Source organism: Uranotaenia lowii, chromosome 1, assembly GCF_029784155.1.
Source record: "Uranotaenia lowii strain MFRU-FL chromosome 1, ASM2978415v1, whole genome shotgun sequence".
In the NCBI taxonomy this organism is placed as follows: domain Eukaryota; kingdom Metazoa; phylum Arthropoda; class Insecta; order Diptera; family Culicidae; genus Uranotaenia; species Uranotaenia lowii.
In genome coordinates this window covers 192,574,055-192,599,505 of record NC_073691.1, presented here as the reverse complement: position 1 = coordinate 192,599,505, position 25,451 = coordinate 192,574,055, and the positions used below count along the sequence as shown (strand labels likewise).

The window sequence follows — 25,451 nt, the reverse complement described above, 5'->3', positions numbered from 1 at the left end:
CAATTTTGACAACTTTGACAATTTTGACAATTTTGTCAATTTTGTCAATTTTGTCAGTTTTGTCAGTTTTGTCAATTTTGTCAATTTTGTCAATTTTGTCAAATTTGGAAATTTGGACAATTTTCTCTCTTAGGACAATTTAATCCATTTTTAGCAAAAGCAGGAATGAATTTTTATTCTTAAAATATAATTTTAAGGTCATGAAAAGCAATGCTACTCGTTTTGGGAAACAAACAGAAGCATTTTTTTTGACTACTCTCTAAAAGCCTCAAACTTTGTTGATTCGAATCCAAACAGAGCACTCCGAATGTTTAATTCGTGCAAATATTTGCCCAAACAGTCCCGGAAAGTCAAATTCCTTTCCCGCACCAGATGATCAACGTTCACTTTCGGTGATTCGTTCCGCTCGTTCAGCAGTAGATAAGAGAAAAATCAAAAAGGGAGGAAAAAAAGAAAATATGATTCAAAAACAAACTCCCCACTGCCGCCACAAAAAACGAAAACAAACACGCTTCCAATATAAACAGGGGGCAAACATGATTATCGCAACATTTACAAGCCTTACAATCCTTCTTGGCAAAACAAACCACCAACCCGAAAATAAAGTCGGAAGAAAGAAAAACGGTAAATAATAAAAGCAAATCAGGCTCATCAAACATCAACCGTTAAGGTTTTTCTTCTCTTCGTCGATGAAGTGGAAAAAGAGGGTGGAGGGAAAGTGAGCTCGAACTTTCCTTAAAGTGAGGCAAAATTCTTCACCATCAGCGAAATAAAAAACCGACGTAATCCCTTGAGTAATCCCAAAATATATTCCATCGAATTTATAAGTTAAGATAAAAAAAACGGAACCAAAACATCCCCTTGGGGGTTACTTTTTTGAGAGTGAGTAGAATAATGGTTCAACGTCATTATGATCGAAAATTTGACGCACCCCGTGTATGGGGGAAAGGATATGAATGCGTCAAGTGAATCATCCCTTCTTACCAATCTCTTCGAAATCGTACTTTTTTATTCTTCTTCCGCCTAGGAGGAGGAGAGATTTTTCCCCTTTTCGGGCACCATTCCTTCAAACGACGATAATCAAGTTATTTCTGCTGATCTGGCTGATAATATTCAAACGGGCCAAGGCCGACATGCGACAAAAGCGAAGGGCCCAAATAGGTAAACACTTCCTTCCTTCCTTCCTTTCTTGCTTCCTGGCTTCCGCAAACCCGTTTGTGAATTGCTTTTCTTTATTGTGAGTTTTCACTTTAATCTAGGCGTTCACCTAGCTGGCAAGCTATCAAGATGGTACAGGAATTTGCGAAAGAATGAGGGGTTCGGATTTGAATTGGTTCCATCTTCGGAATCTTCAATCGCATTCAAAACCAAGGGCATTTACTTTGAAGGGTTTTGAGTGAAAATAAGCGAAACGGCATTTTTTTCCCTCTGTTTGGACTCGGTGATTTTGCGAGTGATGAATGCATTGCGAACTGGATATGGAAATGTGGTTTGAAAACAAAACGTGGCCCCTTCTTTGATGCTTCGAAAAGACACAGCCAATTTGAAATAACCAAATTCGAACCAAGATTGACAATTTAACAATTTTGACAATTTTGACTATTTTTAAAAATTTTGAAAAGTTTGACAATTTTAGCCATTTTTGATAATTTTGACAATTGAAACTCTTTTGACAATTTCGACAATTTTCACAATTTTGACAATTTTGACAATTTTGACCACTAATAATTACTATTTTTACTATTTTTTGCAATTCTGGTTTGTTTCCATCGCCCCCACTTTTTTCCATTTAGAAACAGCGCCCGGATAATCAAACGCAAACCCCAGTCGGTAGATAATTTTGGCAGCTTTTAACCTAATCACCTTCCTCCACCAACAAATCGCGGGTTTCCCAACAGAACAAGCAAACTTCTTTCAAATTTGGAGGAAGAAGAAGATCGCATCGGTACTTTTCATAATCAACAAGAGCGTAGTACAAACAGTTTTGAAGATTTTGATAATTTTTAAATTTTTACAATTTTGACTATTTTTACAATTTTGATAATTTTGACAATATCGACAATTTTGACAATTTGGTTAATTCAAAAATATTTTGACAATTTCGACAATTTTTGAATTTTTAAACTTTAAAAATTTTGACAATTTTTACAATTTTAACAATTTTACAATTTCTACAATTTCGACAATTTTCACAATTTTGACAATTTTGACAGTTTTCACAATATTGAAAATTTAAAAATTGTTAACAATTTTGACAATTTGTTTATTTTGAAATTTTGACAATTTTTTCCGTTTTTAAATTTTTGAACAATTTTGGCGTGTATCCAACATTCTAATTTTTCCATCCAGAAACAGCTCCCGGATAATCAAACGCAAACCCCAGTCGGTAGATAAATTTGGCAGCTTTTAACCTAATCACCTTCCTCCACCAACAAATCGCGGGTTTTCCAACAGAAACAGCAAACTTCTTTAAAATTTGGAGGAAGAAGATCGCATCGGTACTTTTCGTAATCAACAAGAGCGTAGTACCAACATATAGGTACTTTACCAACTTCGAACATGCTTCCGAGGGGAAGTCTTACGTTGAGTGATAGAAACTTCAAGATTTGCTTAAAGCGAAGGGTAGATTAAAAATTGAGCCTAACGAATATCCTAGGAAAACTTCAGCAAAATTTTCCGGGAGCCTCAATTGGAACTTTTGGGTGTCCTCCTGAGCAGTAGAATGTTTAAATTTGTCAATATCCAGTTCAAAAAAACTGAAAAAAATAAACAATTTAAGAAAGTTGGAATTGTAAAAATTTATATCCTCTGAGAACTTTTTTTCAAATTCAGTGCCTATTTTGTAAAAGACTTTTCAGTCGGGCTTCGAATTTTCCACGACGGTGTCCGACATCATCTACAGGCATCCTGGAATGAGTTCTAGATCGCATCAAACCGGGATGAGGCAGGGCAGATTTGTTATCATCGCCCTCAATCAACACGCCTGTGTGCCTCGTTAGCGGAAGGTGTACGTGTGTGTCCGTGTTTGTATGTGTGACTCCAGGCGTCGAGACGCCTTTCGAATTCAAGCTCAAAGAAACCGAAACTCCTGAGCCAGATTTTTCCCGTGCGAAGTCGTATCCAGTATTGGAGCCTGGCGCTCAAAAGCAGTCGCGTTTGTGGAAAATCTGTACGTGTGTTTGTGTTCTCCATGTACGTAGATGAAAAGTGGTTTTCACTTTGAAAACGAGCCGGTAAACTTCATTAAACTGGCAATGGGAGGGCTCCAAGAACCTAAACAACAAACCTCCCACATCCACCGATTTGGCTGACGATATGGATGCTGGCGATGATAGCACCAGAATATGCAGAGAAAAGCCTGCGGAGAAGATCTTTCGATGGATGAAATTTTCGTCCTTTGGGTAAAACCGCCGAATTTGGTGGGTTAACCCACACGCTTCGTAGTTGTTGTTGATGTTGTCGATGTTCTTGGTGGATTGTATCACACCGAACACGCAAGTGGTGAGGAAATTTTCATCCATCGAAAGCGTCGTCCTGGTAAATTGCAAGCCTCAGTCTCAGTTCCGGAACCATGTTTGCTCAATAACCACCACAGTTCCAATTATGTCTGGAACAAAACGGGCCCGGAAGTATTGATTTCGATAAGGATGCCGCCCATATACACAAGAACCAAACAAAAGGGAACGAGGAGCAAGTCAGGCGTGAAGTATCAAATTTGGAGACTTGTCGTGGTTTTCCGATAAATTCTTACCACAACTTGTAGGCTCAAAATTAAAATTAATGACAATTCCGAGCTGAATCAAACATATGATTTTTCATTTTCGAAAGAAGGAAATCCTTCTGAAAAATCATCAAAATTGTCAAAATAGTCAAAGTTGTCAAAATTGTCGAAATTGTCAAAATTGTCAAAATTTTCAACATAGTCAAAATTGTCAAAATTGTCAAAATTGTCAAAATTGTCAAAATTGTCAAAATTGTCAAAATTGTCAAAATTGTCAAAATTGTCAAAATTGTCAAAATTGTCAAAATTTTTAAAAATTGTCAAAATTGTCGAAATTGTAAAAATTGTCAAAAATGTCAAAATTGTCAAAATTGTCAAAATTATCAAAATTGTCAAAATTGTCAAAATTGTCAAAATTGTCAAAATTGTCAAAATTGTCGAAATTGTCAAAATTGTCAAAATAGTCAAAATTGTCAATATTGCCGAAAATGTCAATATTGCCGAAAATGTCAAAATTGTCAAAATTGTCAAAATTATCAAAATTGTCAAAATTGTAAAAAATTGTCAAAATTGTCAAAATTGTCACAATTGTCACAATTGTGAAAATTGTCGAAAAAGTAAAAATTGTCAAAATTGTCAAAATTGTCAAAATTGTCAAAATTGTCATAATTGTCAAAATTGTCCAAAATTGTCAAAATTGACAACTTAGAAATTTGTCAAAATTGTCATTATTATCAAAATTGTTAAAATTGTCAAAATTGTCAAAAATGTCAAAGTTGTTAAAATTGAAAAAATTGTCAAAACTGTCAAAATTGTCAAAATTATCTAAATTGTCAAATTTGGACAATTGTCAAAAATGTCAGGATCGACAAAATTGTCAAAATTGTCAAAATTGTCAAAATTTACAATATTGTCAAAAGTCAGTTTAGTTATAGCGGAGTAATTTCAGTTGAAATCGATTCCATTTCTTTTTCCAACAACGAACCATCTCTTCAAATTCAACAAAATCACCTCCACTCAAATCGTAATTAACATTCAATCACTGCCAGTAAAAAACCGATTCATCCTTCGTTTAATCGAAACAATCCTGCCAAATGGCAGTCATTGTCAGATCCAATTATTTGGATTAAATTAAACGCGAAAAACAGATGCAACGCTCAAAAAAAAACCTGCTGTCGCAGCTTCAATTAATGATTGAAACTGTCACGGTCGCTGTAGAATGAATGAGTTCGTCGATGTTTTTTTTCGTTCATTGATTCAATTTTAAAGGGAGTTCCTCAGGCTTCAGTCGTGTGACGTTTTTTTTTGTATCTCAATTATTCGTTTTTGAATGAAAGCTGAATGGAGTGAAAATTGAGAAGAACACACCATTCATTGCATTATTTGTTTAATTTCTCTGGAGTTTTATTAATTGTTGATAATTGCAAAACTGAATTGAACTTCAATTATAATTCAGTTCGTAAATTTTTTTTTTCGTTTTTTAGTCCACCACCGAAAAAAGGTAACTGACCGAGCAACAAATCGGCACACATTATTCACCGGAACAAATGCCACCCATTTGTAAAGTTAAGTGTTGCGCTTGAGGCTTTTCTCAACCGATATGAAGTGAAGAAGCTTTCTGCTTCATTTTTTTCTTTGCTTGGGTTTAGAAAAAAAAAATATAAACACATCCATACAAACACCCATCAACAGAGAGATAATAATTTAGAGCCAAGGATATGAGCAGACACATTTTTCACACCATCAACAAGGAATAGACGACAGACGGCGAACGAACGAGCGAATGAGGGAGCCTCTTTACATTTTGTATTTTGTATTTTGACAAGTGGATGAGTGCTGCTCAACGTGGATCCTTGTTCTATTTCATGATTGTTCCGTTCACAGTGGAAAATTTACGCGAACTTCAATACTGGGTACAATGCATTTTACGAATTATATTACACATTTGAAAGGGAATCGGTTCATGAGACCTAATTTAAATCCTGATCTTGACATCAATCCTGATCCGGATAAGATAGTAACCTGGTTTTGATCTAAACCTGGAACCCTGTCCAAATGTTGGTTTTGATCCTGATTTTGAACCTTATCCAATTCCAATCAGAGCCCTACTTCTTGCAGATCTTGATCTTTATCATGGACGTGATCTTGATCTTGCTCCTGAATTTGATCTTAAACCTGATTGTGATCCTAATCGATTCCGATCCTAATCGTGATCATGGCCATGCTCCTTATGCTGATCTTGACCTCAGCCATACCTTCGTAGAAAAATCAACTAAAAAAAATGTTTTCACAATCTGATTCGGATTTTGGTCTTAATCCTGATCCTGATCCAGATTCTGAGTATGATCTTAGATGATCCTGATCTGGAACCTGATTCAAATCATGGCACTAATTCTGATCCAGTTCTGCAACCTGATCCTGATGCAAAACCTGACCGAATTTCTGTTCCTGGACCTCATTATCGTGGTCTGGATCTTGATCATGATCTTGATCGGGAATCTTATTTTAATTCTAATCCGGTTCCTTATCAAAATTCAGACACTGTTAGTGATAATGGTTTTGATACTGATCCTGGTCTGAAGCTTTATCCATATCCTCACTTTGAACTTAAACTTGATTCGAAACCTGGTGTTAAAACCTGGTGCTGAAACCTGATCCTGAAACCTGATCCTGATCCTGTTACTGATCGTAATCATAGTTATGGTTCTGATCAAGTTATATCATCACCTGGAATCTGAACCAAATCCTGAACCTGATTAAAATCTTAATTCTGATCTAAATTCTGATTCTGATCTGAAGCTGATCCTGATCTTTAACCTGATCATCAAATCTTGATCCTGGTCCTAATTCTAATACTGATCTGGAACTGATTCTTGATTAATTGTTCATAGTTCAACACTACTAACCTTGTATTTTTCGTAAAATTATGGCAATTTTCAAGGAACTTTTGAAAAATTGTTTCATAAACGAATGACAATAATACGAAAAATATCACAACCTCATGACGAAAACATGACGTAGGTTGATCTTTATCTTGTTTCTGAACCTGACTATGATATTGATCTGAAATTTGTGTACCGATCTTGATCTGAAATTTGATTTGTAACCTGATCTGAAACCTAAATCCTCATCCAGATTCCGATTTTTGTGCTGATCATGATCTAGATCTTAATCTAAGGAAACTGATTCTGCTGAATCCTGATCATGATTCTGATTCCGATCTCGATCTATAAGCAGATCTTGAACCTGACCTTGACTCCTATCCTGATTTTAAACCTGATTTGGAATTTGATCCTTAACTAGCACCAGGCCTATACCCTTAACATGATTGTGATGAAATAAAAAAAATAAGATCCTGGTCATGATCTGAAACTTGATTTGAACACTGGTACTGGTCTGGAACCTGATCTTGATCAGGTTTAAGACCTAGCCTTAGCCTTGGTTATGATTCTGATCTTGATCTTGAATCTGTTCTGAAATTGGTCCTGATCCAGAAACTGATTCAACTTAAAATCCTGACCCTTATCTGGACCCTAGTCCTGACATAAAACATGACCTGATTTTAAAGCTTATCTTGAAATTCATCCTGATTCGCATCCTGAACCTGATCATAAACCTGATTCACATTCTGGTCTAGACTTTGCTCCTGATTTGAAATCTGATCTTGATCTGGAAAAGATCATAAATCCTTGACATGATTGTAATTCTTAATCTAATTTGAAAGGTTTCAAGGAAACTGATCCTGACCATGAACCTGGGGCGGAATTATGGAACTCGAAACAATCGAGTTTCGTTCGATTCGGCCAACTTTGGCTTTACCGATCTCGATTCGGATGAAACGTTTCGGGATTATCTACTACCCGATTGACTCGAAACCTAATACGTTAAAATTAAGAACTCGAACGAGATTCATAATACTGATTCTAATTCGATTCGAGTTCAACTCGAAACGGGTAACTCGAATCGAATAGGATTCATAATTTCACCCCTGGTTCTGAACTTAGTCTGGACTTTGTTCTGATCCTGATAATGATTCTTATCTTGATCTGGAACCTGACAATGACCGATAAGCTGATTCTGTTACTGATCCTGATCCTGATCTAAGCCTTGATATGGAAATCGTGAACTTTGTCTTTATTTTGTTCTAAATCAGATCATCATTGTCATTGTCCTGGCTTTCAGCCTGATGCTGATTCTGATCTGGAACCTGACCTCAAACCTGAACCGGGATACAAATCCTGATTCTTGGCCTTATTCTGATCCCTTTTTTGATCAGAAACCTGATTTGGGAATAGACCCTGATCCTAGTTCTGACTCTGGTTCAGACCTAAACGCTGATCCTGACTTAAAACCTGAACCAGATAACCGGAGGTTGCCAATTCTCCGAACAATCTTTACTTTCACATGGTTTGGAGCAATTTTTTATCACATAATCTTTGTCACGGAATACATAATTTTGAAAAATTATTAAATTAAATAAAAAAAATATTAAATTAATTTTTCAAGATTTTTTATTATTTTCGAGTTTCCAAAATTATATTTTTTAAGGACTTTTACCTTAAGAATTGTAAAAATATAATTATATTGGTAATGTTACTCGATTTTTCTGGAATAAAATATATCATGACTTTTAAATTGAATTAATGGAAAAAGCATCCCAAAAAAACCATCACACATATTTTTGGCTACCTTGTCTAAAACCTGATCTTAATCTGGAAGCTGTTTTACATCTTTAACATGATTGTGATCTCGATGCTAATTAGAAAAACTGGTTGAGAACCTGATCATGATATGGAGCCTAGGAGCTTTAGGAAATACTCTAAAACTCTCGAGTTTTTAAATAAACTTAGAACTTTTGCTAGTTGAAGTACTTTTTATTTTCAAAACTATCCCTTTCGTGGAAGTGTTTATCAAACCAAAAAAATTCTTGGGTTGAGTTTCACCAAATAACTTTTGATAAGATACTTAGTGAGTTTAAATTGATGACCGTTACTATACAGTTCAGAAATTTGAGCAACGTAATAAAATATAGAGGCATCTTTTTGTAAAATTCCTAATTCCAATAAGCAACAGCACTTTTTGTGGCAATATGGCGTGTGAAAATTATGAAACTGACCAATTTTGAATAGAAAAAAAAGAGGGGTACTTCGCACTGGGTTCCATTATGCCCTTATCTTCCCTTTGTATAACAGCAAAAACATTTTTTTTTTTTTCATTTTATCGGTTGGCGTATATATTTTTTCGTAAAAATGACTTAACTCGATTAATTTAAAACTTGTCAGAAAGAGATGAACCAACTGTAAGCTGAAAATTTCTATAAAAAAGATATATAAAAAAACTTGTCAAAGAAGGGTTGAACTTTTTTTATTTCTTTAGAAACTTTTAAAATAAAAACAATCAACATATAATTTATTGATTTGGGTTTGATATTTGTTTGATTTTAATTCCAATTTTTAAAAAATGCATCCTTAAACGTCATTCTTTTTGTTGATTAAAGATACTAAAACTAACTTGACAATTTTAATTAAGAAGATGCATTTTCATTGTAGAATATAAAAAAAACATTTTTTTTTTTCTATAAATTGACATGTAGGAATACAAAATCAGCTTTAATTGAATGAATAGAGGCTTTAGAAATCATCGAAATTTATTTTTCCCGTTACAAATAACAATTTTTTTTAAAGACGTTTATTGTGAAAACGTTATTACAAGAAAATAAACTTTGTTCACATTTGCCCCTGAACCTGCAGCATATATGCATTTTGTGCCGTTAACACAATCAAACTGTTTTATATAATGATATATACCTAGTTTTCATCAAAAATTTTCATTTAAAAGTTTTGATGCAAGTTTTGAAGTGAGAAATAATAATGACAAAATCACGGTTTTAAAATATTTATTTTTACATCTATTTTTGATACTCCACAAAAAAGTTTCAATCATAATAAAACACAAATGTTAACGTTGGATCAAAAATCCATTTTTTAGAATCAATTTTCGGGCAGACGGAAGGTTCCCTATAGGCTTTTTTTATTATCTTCAAAACTAATGGAAATTCATGATTGCTGAATCAAAGTCGAAATATCATAACAAATCTTTGATTTCAAAATTAAAAGCTTGTACATTAACTTGGATTGAAAAAATAAAGTTTCAAATTCATTATCAGGACTCAAACTTTGAATTCATTAGATCGCAGAATCAGAAATGAATTTCTCTAGCCCTCAATTGACCATCTCACCAACTCAAAATGAATTACATTGTGGAATTAAAAAAACATGATTTAAATTTTGGATCCGAGGTCATTCTATTCCATTTCAAATCTTTTACAGTAAAAAATGCAGGTACTGCAAAACAAAAATCAAATGTAAAATATTACGGTGTAAGAATTTAAATTCTTTTTCATATTTCCAAATTCAAGATAGAGTGTTATTGTTCAACAAGAGATTTGAGCAACAAAAAATCATAAGAGGAGATTGTGTGTGATGTGTGAATATTGCGTTTTGGCCAAACTGTTATTTTTAACAAAGATCTTGACTAAATTCTCAGTTTGTCCGAAGACCATGAGTAATTTTGACTTCTGAGAAGAAGCTTATAGAAGTTTTTTATGTTTATTTTTGATAAAAAGACCAAATTGTGTCCAAACTCATCTTCAATATGAGTAAAACCAAAGCAAGAACTCAAATTAATTTACCCCAATTCATTATGTTTGAGTGAAATGTAAATTTACTGACTTTGTTTTGGGACCGGAACACTTTCGGACCGAATTAAGAACTCGCGATTAAACTTAAAAACAGTTTTTCTTAAACTGATTAACGACACTTTATTTCGTTTCGATTGGGGGTTTATTGGGTCGATGTATACACGGCGGTTGTTTTTTCTGGTCTGTGTACAAACTGTGTTTTACCAAAAGTGGCGAAACAGATAGAATGGATATAATTCAACAGTTTTCTATACCTTCAACAAACACATTTACATTATCGTTCGAGTATTGAATGCGAAGAGAAAAAGCATAAACATCATGTAAACATTCTCTTCCGCTCTGCAAATGAACAGAACTCATATCTTTCCTGAGAGGTGTTTTAGATGTGTTTCGAGATGGTCTAAATTCCCGTAATTTTTCTGTTACTAACACTAGCTGGTGAGATTTTACTCAAACAGACTTGTTTCATCGAAATAGACTTGCAAACATTTTTTAGAATTTTAAAATAAGATTTAATGAAACTGATATGAATTGATGAAAAAATTGTTTTTCTTCAAGTGTTTATTTTTCACCTTTTCTCTTGAATTTTATGAGAAATACTAGGAATTTGATGTGTTTTATTCCGGATGTTACCCGTATTTTAAGTTAAAAATTAAGAAACCACATGATCGGATTTGGCCAGGTTTTTGAATTCAAAAGAATTATTTAAAAAATAAAACTTTTCAATTTATTCGTTAATCTTTTATTGGTTACTTTTTTATTCGTTTCAGTTCGAATAAAATTAAAAATCTCGTATGAGTGCTTGAAATTCAAAATCAAATCAATGCAATTGAAGCTCCAAAAAGGCTATTTTGGAATAACCAGAAGATAACCAGAATTTGCAATCAAAATTGTATTTCAGAATTGAAAATTATAATACGACACTTCTGAATCACTATTCAGTAAAATATTTCAGAATAATATTGATGCAACAGAGTTTTACAATAAATTTCAAATTTAAAATGATTATTTCCAAACACCTATCTCAATTGTTTGTTTCTTCTGAAATAGCTCACAAAAAATAAATAACTAATAGTTTTTTTTCTTGACTTTCTTCTATCATCAGTGTTGGGAACCGCCGAGCAGCTAACACCTATCGAATAACTTACAAGCGGGCGCCAATGAAGTTTAGCTGAGACGTTGAAGGTTTCTCCTGTCATTCGTATAATGATTTGCAAAATTGATGCGTAGTTAACAAGTGCAGCCATTGAATTAAAAAATTGTTCCTACTTATCCTATTGCTTAAATCTAGTATCACAGGTGAAAGTTATCACAGATTGAGTTATAGTTAATATTGTATAATCGACCGTAAGTAAAATTAAACCTATCTAAATAGATCTCGATTTGACTAGTTTTGGTTCCGTAGGAGATACGATTTAATCGATCGTGTGGATCGGTTGTGAGCGTAACACTCTGCATTAGTCAGCTGAACAGATTCTTCGTTCCTATGCAGAAGGTAGTGATGATTTCCCTTACATCCATCGATATTGCACCGTGCCTTAAAATTGCACCTACTCTTTCCATGGCTGTTCAGGCATAGCTCGCACAGTTTTAATCTGCGAACCATACCCAGTCGTTCGATAAACATGAAATGGAAAACGATAAGCTACATGAGTTGTTGCGCACACAGTATATTCTAGAAGAATCCGGTATCAACCCATTTCCTGATTCTGCCGAAAACTTGCGCGCAATTAGCATTTTAGAATCCACTGCTGAGTTTTTGGGAGATCGTTATCAGGTTGGATTGCTATGGAAAAAAGACAGCCGAGCCTTTCCCGATAGCTACCCGATGGCTATTCGTCGGGAAGCAGCGTTTGAGAAAAAGTTATCGAAGAACCCAGACATGGAGAAGAATGTTCGGCGCCAGATACAGGAGTACAAGGAGAAAGGATATGCGCACATCGCGACTGAGGAGGAACTTAAAAACAGCGACCCATCCCAAGTGTGGTATCTTCCACTAAACGTCGCTCTCAACCCACGCAAGCCTTCTAAGGTTCGACTTGTGTGGGATGCAGCAGCATCTGTGAACGGAAAATCGTTGAATTCGGAACTTTTAGCTGGGCCGGATTTGCTTGCCTCGTTGCCGGGAATAATAAGCCGTTTCCGTGAAAAGCCTGTAGCATTCGGAGGAGACATAGCCGAGATGTACCATCAACTGAGAATCCGACCCCAAGATAGGCAGGTACAGCGATTTTTATTTCGTGAAGATCCATCGAAACCACCCCAGGTGTTCGTCATGGACGTGGCCACCTTTGGGGCTACATGCTCCCCATGTTCTGCGCATTTCATAAAAAACTTAAATGCCAGAAAGTTTGCCGATAAATTTCCCAGAGCGTCCGAAGCTATCTTGGAACAACATTATGTGGACGATTATTATGATAGCACTGATACCGTCGAGGAAGCTATAAATCTTACCGTGCAAGTGAAAGCTATACATGAGCATGGAGGATTTGTAATCCGTAATTTTGTGTCCAATTCCCGAGAGTATCTAGAGCGAATTGAATATCCCAGTTCAATTTCGAATATTCACATCCGTGCCGATAAGCTCAACGAAACGGAACGAGTGCTAGGTGTCGTTTGGGATCCTGATGAAGACGTCTTCAGTTTTTCCACTGTCAGTAAACCTGAACTGAATCCAACGATCCTTGAGGATAAACGACCATCCAAAAGGCTCATTCTCAGCTGCGTGATGTCAATGTTTGACCCGTTGGGATTGATATCGCCACTCACGATTCATGGTAAGCTGCTAGTACAAAATTTGTGGAGAACAGGATGTACGTGGGACGATCCAATCGACGACGATTCCTTCCAAAAATGGGGGCGATGGAAAAGGTTGCTGTCCGAGGTGAGTGCTTTAAAAATTCCTCGTTGTTATTTTGGCAATGCACTTTCGACGCAGTGCAAGGATGTCGAGTTGCATATATTTTCCGATGCTAGCGAAAGTGCGTACGGCTGTGCTGCTTTCTTTCGAGCTAAAGTAAATGGTGAAGTTCGCTGTTCGTTGTTGATGAGCCGCTCTAAAGTAGCTCCTTTGAAGCAACTTTCGATACCCCGTCTCGAGCTGTTGGGTGCTGTCGTTGGTGCACGAGTTGCTGAAACGGTGCAGGCAAATCATCGCTTCAAAATAGTCAAACGCTACTTCTGGACGGACTCACTGACGGTTCTGTCGTGGATACGCTCTGACCAGAGAAAGTACAATCAATTTATCGGATTTCGCATTGGAGAAATATTGAATACGACTAAACTTGTAGAGTGGAGATGGGTTCCGACCAGGTACAACGTCACAGATTTACTAACAAAGTGGAAACCAAATTTTGATTATTTAAACCCGAATAGTTCGTGGTTTCGAGGTCCGTCTTTCTTGTATCTAAATGAAGAAGCTTGGCCTGAACAAAAATTCCCTCAACCCAACATTCAAGAAGAGATGAGAGCACAATTCCTACTGCACGACGTGCATGTACCTGCCTCGGTAATTGATGTCACGAGAATTTCAAAATGGTCTGTTTTGGTACGAACGATGGCAAGTGTACTAAGATTTATCTCCAACTGCAAACGGAAATGCAAAAAATTGTGCATCGAAACATTACCAGCAACCGAAACACAATTGAAGTTAATTATCCCGAATGTCGTAAGTTCTGAACTGACCCCCCTACGTAAAGAAGAACTTCAGCAAGCAGAAACATTTCTTTTTAAATTCTCCCAGGGAGACATGTTTCCTGATGATCTCCGTGTCCTGACTAAAAATTCGAATTTGCCCCCGGAAAAGTGGTCGACGCTTGACAAGTCAAGTTTCCTTTTTAAACTTACACCAATGCTAGATGAAAGTGGTTTGATTCGGGTTGAGGGACGTACGGAAAACGCAGATATGCTCCCATTTGATTTGAGATTTCCCATTATTTTACCGAAAGGTCATCCGGTAACATTGAAAATTATCCAAAGTTTCCACGAAAAGTTTGGTCATGCGTATCGCGACACTGTTAAAAACGAATTGCGTCAACGTTTCTGTATTCAACATATTGGATCCGAAATCAAGAAAGTCTCAGCAAATTGCAATTGGTGCAAGGTGAACCGAAACCGTCCTGTTACACCAAGAATGGCCCCACTTCCTATTCAACGAGTTACTCCATTTCTTCGCCCGTTTAGTTACGTAGGAGTTGATTACCTAGGCCCGATAACAGTTACTGTTGGAAGAAGAAGCGAAAAACGATGGATTTGCCTCTTTACTTGCATGGTTGTGAGAGCCATACATCTTGAAGTTGTCCACACTTTAAACACCGAATCCTGCCTGATGGCCATCCGACGATTTATCGGACGCAGGGGTCCGCCGCTGGAATTCTTATCCGACAACGGCACGAACTTCAAAGGCGCCAGTCGGGAACTAAAAAATGAACTTCACTCGATCAACCTAGATTGCGCCAATGCGATTACCACAGCACAAACGGGATGGCGCTTCAACCCCCCAGCTACACCCCATATGGGCGGAGCGTGGGAAAGACTAGTTCGTTCCGTTAAAGATGCCCTTTTTGTATTAGACGACGGAAAAAAGCTAACCGACGAAATTTTGGTAACCTCGATAGTAGAAGCCGAAGACATGATAAACAGTCGTCCTTTGACTGTTGTCTCGTCCGATATCGCTGAAGAACTCTCACTCAGCCCGAACCACTTTCTCCGGGGCGCATCTCCAAACGAGTCAGGCACGATTCCACACTTTCCTTCCGAAGCCGAAACACTTCGAAATTCATTCCAGCGATCACAACAATTGGCCTACAATATGTGGAAGCGATGGATAAGAGAATATGTCCCAACTTTAAATCAACGTACAAAGTGGTTTGGGGAATCAGATCCATTGAAAGTTGGTGATTTGGTTTACGTCGTCGACGGTGGCAATCGGAAACTTTGGATTCGCGGAATAGTGGATGAATTGATCATGGCCGGTGATGGAAGGATTCGTCAAGCATGGGTGAAAACCAACAGCGGAAGGTTGAAGCGCGGTACGGCGAAGCTGGCAGTTCTGGAGATAAGTGGGTGTAAAGCCGATCAACCGGAAGTTGCTTCCGGAGTCGGTTTACGGGTCGGAGATTTGTTGGGAACCGCCGAGCAGCTAACACCTATCGAATAACTTACAAGCGGGCGCCAATGAAGTTTAGCTGAGACGTTGAAGGTTTCTCCTGTCATTCGTATAATGATTTGCAAAATTGATGCGTAGTTAACAAGTGCAGCCATTGAATTAAAAAATTGTTCCTACTTATCCTATTGCTTAAATCTAGTATCACAGGTGAAAGTTATCACAGATTGAGTTACAGTTAATATTGTATAATCGACCGTAAGTAAAATTAAACCTATCTAAATAGATCTCGATTTGACTAGTTTTGGTTCCGTAGGAGATACGATTTAAGCGAGATTCATAAGCTAGATTCAGAAAGGCAGTGTAAAAATCTGCACGAGGTTCGAAACTTATCGTGAGTAATTTCTTATAAATTGAAGCCCTACAATGAGTAACAATAAAATTTGTATTTTAGTTTTGATCTACACACAAAAAATAGTAGATTTCAAAAATCGTTTCGTTCAAAATCCGAACAATCAGTATTTGTATTATTTTAATTGAAAATGACATTTCAAAAGAGAGATTTGTCAAAACTGATAATTTTTCAACCTCAAGATTACACAAATTAAAAATCTTTTTTTTTTTAATTTTTCCCACATGGATTATCAAAGGTTCGCAAATTTAAGATGTACAAAAGGATATCGAAATAATTTTATTTGGAAAATAAATTAAAATATTTAATACTCATGTCGGAACCCACTCCTCATTTTAGTTTTCATCCTGATCATGATGCTGATCCTGATCTAGAACCTGATCCTTATCCTGAAAATGAAAGTAAGCCTCCTGACAGATATATGGCAGACAGCCATCCTGATTTGAAAATTGATATTGAATCTGATCCTTATCTTAGTCCAGACTTTGGTTCTAATACTGATCTGGATCGTAATGCTGATGAGAAATCTAATCCAGATTCTGATGCTGATCCTGATCTTGAAGCAGATCATGACCGTAACCTGGACTCTGATCATAATCTATAACCTGATTCAGATCTGGAACCTGATCTTGATCTGGAGCCTGAGGCCAATCCTGAACATGATTCTGATCCTGATCCTAATTGGAAAAGTTATTTGGAACCTGATCCTGATCAGGAGTCTGATCCTTATCTTTAATATTAATCCTGACTTTGGTTTTGATCTTGATTGTATCCTGCTCTTAAAAGTAATCCTAAACATGATTGAGAGGCTGATTCTGCTCTGGAACCTGATTGAAACCTTGGTCTCAATCCTGACTTGGACTGTTATCCTGCAAAAAACTGTAATTCTGAACTAGAACCTGACCCTGATCTTGAAAATGCTTGTGAGCCTGATCCTAATTTGAAACCTTATCCTGATCATAGTTTTGACTTTGGTTTTGATCCTGACCTGGATCCTGATCTTGAAGTAGATCCCAAACCTGTCCTGGAATCTGACCCTGATCTGAATTTTGATCGAAAATCTGGTCTTTCTCTGGAACCTGATCCTGATCTGGAGCCTTACTCTAGTCCTGACTTTGGTTCTGATTTTGATCTGAAACCTGTCCCTGGTCAGAAAGCTGTTTCTGATCCTGATTTGAATTCTGATCTTGATTCTCATCTTAATCCTGATCTGGAAACTGATTTTGATCATGATTCTGTAATCTTAATCCTGATCCTGATCCGGAACCTGATCTTAATCCTAATCTAAACTCTGATTCTGATCTAGAACCCGATCCTGGTCATAAAAATGTGCCTAATCCTGGTTTGAAGCCTGATCTGGAATCTGATACTGATCTGGAACCTTATCCTGATCGTAGTGATGACCTTATTCCTGATCCTGATCAGGATCCTAACCTTGAAGTAGATCTCAAACCTGTTCTGGACTCTGATCCTGATCTAAAACTTGAACCAAATCTAAAATCTAGTCTTTCTCTGAAACCTGACCTAGTTGTGATCGTTATCCTGATCCTAATTTGAGAACTGTTTGGGAACTGATTCTGATCTGGAGCCTGACTCTAGTCCTGACTTTGGTTCTGATTTTGATCTGAGAAAGCTGATTCTAATTGCAGTTTGAATCCTGATCTTGAAAGTGATCCGGATCATGATTCTCATTCTAATCCCGATCTGGAACCGAAGTTTGACCATGATTCTTATCTAAGTCCTTATCCTGTTCCGGAACCTGATGTTTGTCCTGACCTGGACTGTGATCCTGATCTTAACTCTGATTTTGATCAGGAATACGATCCTGATGCTAATCTGGAGTCGAATCCTGATCTGGAACCTGATCCTGATCATAGTCCTAACTTTAACTTCAATTCTGATCATGATTTTGACCTGAAAACTGATTGTAATCAGAAATCCTTATCTGAATCCTGATCCGCACCTTGAATGGGACCCTGATCCTCATCTAAAACCTGATGATCTGGAACCTGATCCAAATCCTGATCATGATCTCGGTCTTAATTATGATATTGATTCTGAATGATCTGGAACTCTGTTCCAAGTCCTGAACCTCGGCCTGATATTGATCCTGATCCCGATTCTGTACCTGGTTCTTTCTATGATTTTGGCGCTGATTTACATCAATATACATAGCTCTAGAAACTAATTCTGGTTCGGATTTGAAACTTGATCCAAGTCCTGACGGCTATGTTCCACCTGAAGCTGATAATTATCCTAATCCTAATCTTGAAATGGATCCCAATCGAGGATTTCTGATTCTGATCAGAAACCTGCTCTTGAATTGGAATCCGACTGAAAAAAATGGAAAATCAAAAATTAGGGTTTCGCTTATTTGAACTGTGCGATGACTTCAAAATGGATGTATTTAAAAGTGTGTCACAAAACTTGTCCGAAGATTTCCTTTTCCACCCCTTTCAATGTTTCTTTAAGGCGTAATTCTTAGCCAAAAAAAATCCGCTCGAATCCCACTGTGCCGACTGAGAGTGGGATGACTGCCATGAATATTCTTTTAGCAAAGAACGTGACAATTCATAAATCAGCACGCGCCTTTAGGTGTCTGAGGAAATTTGCTTCGCACATGATACATTTTTGTGTCTATAGGTATGAAAGTTTATATATATCGTGTTTATTTTTCAGAATCATGAGAAAAAAGTAAGGGAAAAAATCCGGAAAAATAGAGCACCAACTACAAAACATCAAAGAGGAGCCTTTTCGAGGAGACGGATGATGATGACGATGATGAGGAAACGGCTCAAAATTGTTCGTTGGCGGCGAAGAAACTTTACATACGCCTACACATATGGAAAGGATTCAGACAAAGTTGTCTGTCTGTCAAACAGTCAGTCAGTTACAGACTAGTTACAGCAACTGTCTGAGCATGGGACTAGACAATTGTATGAAATTGAAGTCTGTTTGTATGGGAACGTGTTTACAAAACGTCCGTCATAGACAATTCACTGAATGGTGACGCAGATTTACAGCTGAAAGAAGTGTGCCGCAGTGAAAACAGTTTTCAGTTTGAGAGTGGGTGGCAATTTTCACACCTGACGATTATCGCCCCAAGTTTTTCGAAGACGACGGTGGCGTTTTTAATCCTTTTTGGTTCATAACTAGGAAAGTAAACTTATTTCAGGAACAAACAGGATAAAGTATTGTTTTAGAAAAATCTTTAAAAAAAATAAATTAAACACAACATTTTGGTCAAACGGATAGTATAGAGAAAGAAATTTATGGTTGTCACCCATTCCATAAATTTTACAATTAACTTCTTGTAAGCTATTATAATGGCAAATTTATCACCCCCATACTGCCGGCATCAGTCGAGAGGGAATCGGTGAAAAAAAAAATAAAATAACGATCAAGTAGCAAAGGATGACACCCCAAAAGTCGATAAATAATAGGGACTGGTCGCCATTCATTAAAACAACTTCAAGAACCGCACCGGAGATAGGAATGAGAGAAAGAAAAAAGAAAGGCCAAATTAGACAGATGTTCATTTCGACGTTCCCTTTCGGTTTCTATTTTTTTCCCATTTTCGTCAGGCCCACACGGCAAATGTGTGCACCTCCAGTGCCCATTCACTCATTCATTCATTCATCAGATTGAGCATAGCAGAAAAAAAGACGAGATCCCCTTACCTACTTGCCCTTAAAAGACGGCTTGGGTGCCGTGCATCAAATCAAATTATGAGACAGTTCCGTCCTTCTCATCCGATAATTTCTGGTTGCTTCTGCGCCCGGTTTCTCTAATGATGGTGACAATAACGTAGGGCACTTTTGTCCACAATAATCATAATCATTATCAGGAACCTGGGGGAAAATTCGTCTCAATGACAGATAGCGCGCCCCCTCCGGGACTTTTCGGAACCATTTGGTCAACGCCGCCGCCGCCGAGAGCTTTTAGTTCCAGTTTTGGTTTTCGGCAAGGAAAAGAGCGAAGGAAGGCGGAAAGGAAAACCTGATTAGAACGATGCGCGCTTTAATTTGGGAACTTTGTTCTGCATTTTGAGACGAATTTGTTGTAATTTATTGCTAGGTTGAAACATAAGGGTGTGTTTTTAAATTGAGAACCGACTTTCACAACACCTTTGATGAAATCAATTTGTTTCAAAGTCGATAAATGGATTTGCGAATGGATTGACTATTGAGAGAATTTTTAAAAATTTCGTAGTTTCAACAAATATTTCAATTCACAAAATTTTCACAAAATACAATAAACAAGTTCGTCACTTTCGGCAATTTTGAAAAAAACAACAATTTTGACAATTTTGACAATTTCAACATTTTGACAATTTAAACAATTTTGACAATTTTGACAATTTTAACCATTATGAAAATTTTGATAAATTTTCAAATTTCGACAATTTTGACAGTTTTAACTATTCCGACAATTTTGAAAATTTTGACGAATTTAACGATTAAGAAAATTATAACAATTTGTTTGATTTTTTAAATTTTGACAATTTTGACAATTTTGACAATTTTGACAATTTTGACAATTTTGACAATTTTGACAATTTTGACAATTTTGACAATTTTGACAATTTTGACAATTTTGACAATTTTGACAATTTTGACAATTTTGACAATTTTGACAATTTTGACAATTTTGACAATTTTGACAATTTTGACTATTTTGACAATTTTGACAATTTTGACAATTTTGACAATTTTGACAATTTTGACAATTTTGACAATTTTGACAATTTTGACAATTTTGACAATTTTGACAATTTTGACAATTTTGACAATTTTGACAATTTTGACAATTTTGACAATTTTGACAATTTTGACAATTTTGACAATTTTGACAATTTTGACAATTTTGACAATTTTGACAATTTTGACAATTTTGACAATTTTTACAATTTTGACAATTTTGACAATTTTGACAATTTTGACAATTTTGACAATTTTGACAATTTTGACAATTTTGACAATTTTGACAATTTTGTCAATTTTGACAATTTTGGCAATTTTGACAATTTTGACAATTTTGACAATTTTGACAATTTTGACAATTTTGACAATTTTGACAATTTTGACAATTTTGACAATTTTGACAATTTTGACAATTTTGACAATTTTGACAATTTTGACAATTTTGACAATTTTGACAATTTTGACAATTTTGACAATTTTGACCATTTTGTCAATTTTAATAATTTTGACAATTTTGTCAATTAAGTAGATTTTGTAATTTTTGCATTTTTTTTCGATTTCGTCAATTTTGACAATTTTGTCAATTTTGCCAACAATGAAAATTTTGTCAATTTTGTCAATTAAGTCAATTTTGTTAATTTTGTCAATTTTGCAATTTTTTCAATTTCGCAAATTTTGACAATTTTTCAATTTTGTCAATTTTGACAATTTTATCAAATTTGTCAATTTTGTAAATTCGGTCAATTTTGTAAATTTTATCAATTTTATCAAATTTGTAAATTTTGTCAATTTTCTCAAGTTTGTAAATCATGTCAATTTGGTCAATTTTGTCTATTCCGGTCAATTTTATCAATTTTATCTATTTTGTCAATTTTGTCAATTTTGTCAATTTTGTCAATTTTGTCAATTTTGTCAATTTTGTCAACTTTGTCGATTTTGTCAATTTTGTCAATTTTGTCAATTTTGTCAATTTTGTCAATTTTGTCAATTTTGTCAATTTTGTCAATTTTGTCAATTCTGTCAATTTTGTCAATTTTGTCAATTTTGTCAATTTTGTCAATTTTGTCAATTTTGTCAATTTTGTCAATTTTGTCAATTTTGTCAATTTTGTCAATTTTGTCAATTTTGTCAATTTTGTCAATTTTGTCAATTTTGTCAATTTTGTCAATTTTGTCAATTTTGTCAATTTTGTCAATTTTGTCAATTTTGTCAATTTTGTCAATTTTGTCAATTTTGTCAATTTTGTCAATTTTGTCAATTTTGTCAATTTTGTCAATTTTGTCAATTTTGTCAATTTTGTCAATTTTGTCAATTTTGTCAATTTTGTCAATTTTGTCAATTTTTTCACAAAATTTTGTGACAAAATTTACAAAATTAAAAAAATTTAAAAAATTTACAAAATTTAAAAAAGGTACAAATTTATAAATTTTACGAAAGAAACAAAACTTACAAAACTCTAATATTTTCAAAATTTACAGTTTTCAAAATTCACAAAATTTTCGAAACAATAAAAATCGTAAAAATTGTCAAAATTGTCAAAATTGTAAAAACTTTCAATATTGTAAATATTGTTAATATTGTCAAAACTGACAAAATTGTCAAAATTGTCAAAATTGTCAAAATTATCAAAATTATCAAAATTTTAAAAATTGTCAAAATTGACAAAATTGACAAAATTAACAAAATTAACAAAATTGACCAAATTGACAAAATTGACAAAATTGACAAAATTGACAAAATTGACAAAATTGACAAAATTGACAAAATTGACAAAATTGACAAAATTGACAAAATTGACAAAATTGACAAAATTGACAAAATTGACAAAATTGACAAAATTGACAAAATTGACAAAATTGACAAAATTGACAAAATTGACAAAATTGACAAAATTGACAAAATTGACAAAATTGACAAAATTGACAAAATTGACAAAATTGACAAAATAGACAAAATTGACAAAATTGACAAAATTGACAAAATTGACAAAATTGACAAAATTGACAAAATTGACAAAATTTACAAAATTGACAAAATTGACAAAATTGACAAAATTGACAAAATTGACAAAATTGACAAAATTGAAAAAAATGACAGAATTAACAAAATTGACAAATTGACAAAATTGACTAAATTGACAAAATTGACAAAATTGACAAAATTGACAAAATTGACAAAATTGACAAAATTGACAAAATTGACAAAATTGACAAAATTGACAAAATTGACAAAATTGACAAAATTGACAAAATTGACAAAATTGACAAAATTGACAAAATTGACAAAATTGACAAAATTGACAAAATTGACAAAATTGACAAAATTGACAAAATTGACAAAATTGACAAAATTGACAAAATTGACAAAATTGATAAAATTGACAAAATTGACAAAATTGACAAAATTGACAAAATTGACAAAATTGACAAAATTGACAAAATTGACAAAATTGACAAAATTGACTTAATTGACAAAATTGACAAAATTGAAAAAAATGACAAAATTGACAAAATTGACAAAATTGACAAAATTGACAAAATTGACAAAATTGACAAAATTGACAAAATTGACAAAATTGACAAAATTGACAAAATTGACAAAATTGACAAAATTGACAAAATTGACAAAATTGACAAAATTGACAAAATTGACAAAATTGACAAAATTGACAAAATTGACAAAATTGACAAAATTGACAAAATTGACAATATTGACAAAATTGACAAAATTGACAAAATTGACAAAATTGACAAAATTGACAAAATTGACAAAATAGACAAAATTGACAAAATTGACAAAATTGACAAAATTGACAAAATTGACAAAATTGACAAAATTGACAAAATTGACAAAATTGACAAAATTGACAAAATTGACAAAATTGACAAAATTGACAAAATTGACAAAATTGACAAAATTGACAAAATTGACAAAATTGACAAAATTGACAAAATTGACAAAATTGACAAAATTGACAAAATTGACAAAATTGACAAAATTGACAAAATTGACAAAATTGACAAAATTGACAAAATTGACAAAATTGACAAAATTGACAAAATTGACAAAATTGACAAAATTGACAAAATTGACAAAATTGACAAAATTGACAAAATTGACAAAATTGACAAAATTGACAAAATTGACAAAATTGACAAAATTGACAAAATTGACAAAATTGACAAAATTGACAAAATTGACAAAATTGACAAAATTGACAAAATTGACAAAATTGACAAAATTGACAAAATTGACAAAATTGACAAAATTGACAAAATTGACAAAATTGACAAAATTGACAAAATTTACAAAATTGACAAAATTGACAAAATTGACAAAATTGACAAAATTGACAAAATTGACAAAATTGAAAAAAATGACAGAATTAACAAAATTGACAAATTGACAAAATTGACTAAATTGACAAAATTGACAAAATTGACAAAATTGACAAAATTGACAAAATTGACAAAATTGACAAAATTGACAAAATTGACAAAATTGACAAAATTGACAAAATTGACAAAATTGACAAAATTGACAAAATTGACAAAATTGACAAAATTGACAAAATTGACAAAATTGACAAAATTGACAAAATTGACAAAATTGACAAAATTGACAAAATTTACAAAATTGACAAAATTGACAAAATTGACAAAATTGACAAAATTGACTTAATTGACAAAATTGACAAAATTGAAAAAAATGACAGAATTAACAAAATTGACAAATTGACAAAATTGACTAAATTGACAAAATTGACAAAATTGACAAAATTGACAAAATTGACTAAATTGACAAAATTGGCAAAATTGACAAAATTGACAAAATTGACAAAATTGACAAAATTGACAAAATTGACAAAATTGACAAAATTGACAAAATTGACAAAATTGACAAAATTGACAAAATTGACAAAATTGACAAAATTGACAAAATTGACAAAATTGACAAAATTGACCGAACTGATATGATTGTCAAAATTTACTTAATTGACAAAATTGACCAAATTGACAAAATTGACAAAAGTGACAGAATTGTCAAAATTGACAAAATTGACATAATTGTCAAAATTGACCAAATCGACAAAATTGTCAAAATTTTCAAAATTGAAAAAATTGTCAAAATTAACACAATTGATAAAATTGGCAAAATTGACAAAATTGACAAAATTGACAAAATTGACAAAATTGACAAAATTGACAAAATTGACAAAATTGACAAAATTGACAAAATTGACAAAATTGACCAAATTGACAAAATTGAGAATAAATTACCAAATTTTTAAACTTAACAAAATGGTGATATTGTTCAAATTGGGCAAATAGCAATTTTATCAAATTTGTCATATTTGTCATGTTTTTAACATTGTTGTTAATTTTGTGATTTTTTCATCTTTTTGTAAAACATCGTCTATTTCGATTATTTGATCAATCTTGACAGCACGTTCTTAATGCAAAATTAGACAATATTGATGATTTTTACATTTTTTTTCAGTTTAGCTAATTTTGGCAGTTGATCATTCCTGTCAATTTGCTTTTTTGACATTGAGTTTTTTTTTCAATTTCTTCAATTTGGTAAATTAAGCCATGTTTGATGTTTATGTCATTTGATTAGAGTTTTATTACCAGAACGATTGGTTTTATTTTTATTATAATCAAAATGCGCTGAAGTCTTTACATAAAAAAAGAAGTCAAGGTAATTTGATGATCTTTTTCTTAATAAGTCAAAATATTATTGCTTTTAGACGACCGTCAAAATTATTGAATTAATTACACATTTCAAAATCTATGAAATATTGCTTAACT

General features: G+C 33.8%; 2 protein-coding genes across 2 annotated transcripts in view; one reads left to right on the top strand and one right to left on the bottom strand.

The window, feature by feature from the left end:
* Positions 1 to 12,051: 12,051 nt before the first annotated feature.
* On the top strand, positions 12,052 to 15,579 carry LOC129738255 (uncharacterized). The gene has a single exon (XM_055729439.1). It carries the CDS (start codon positions 12,052 to 12,054, stop codon positions 15,577 to 15,579), a length of 3,528 nt encoding a protein of 1,175 aa, XP_055585414.1.
* An 885-nt stretch (positions 15,580 to 16,464) lies between these two features.
* LOC129738254 (SAM and SH3 domain-containing protein 3-like) overlaps positions 16,465 to 25,451 on the bottom strand; it is a 125,369-nt gene continuing 116,382 nt past the window's right edge. Inside the window, exon 4 of the mRNA XM_055729438.1 lies at positions 16,465 to 16,614. Within this exon, the coding sequence (XP_055585413.1) occupies positions 16,465 to 16,614 (150 nt within the window). The remainder of the gene's footprint in view (positions 16,615 to 25,451) is intronic.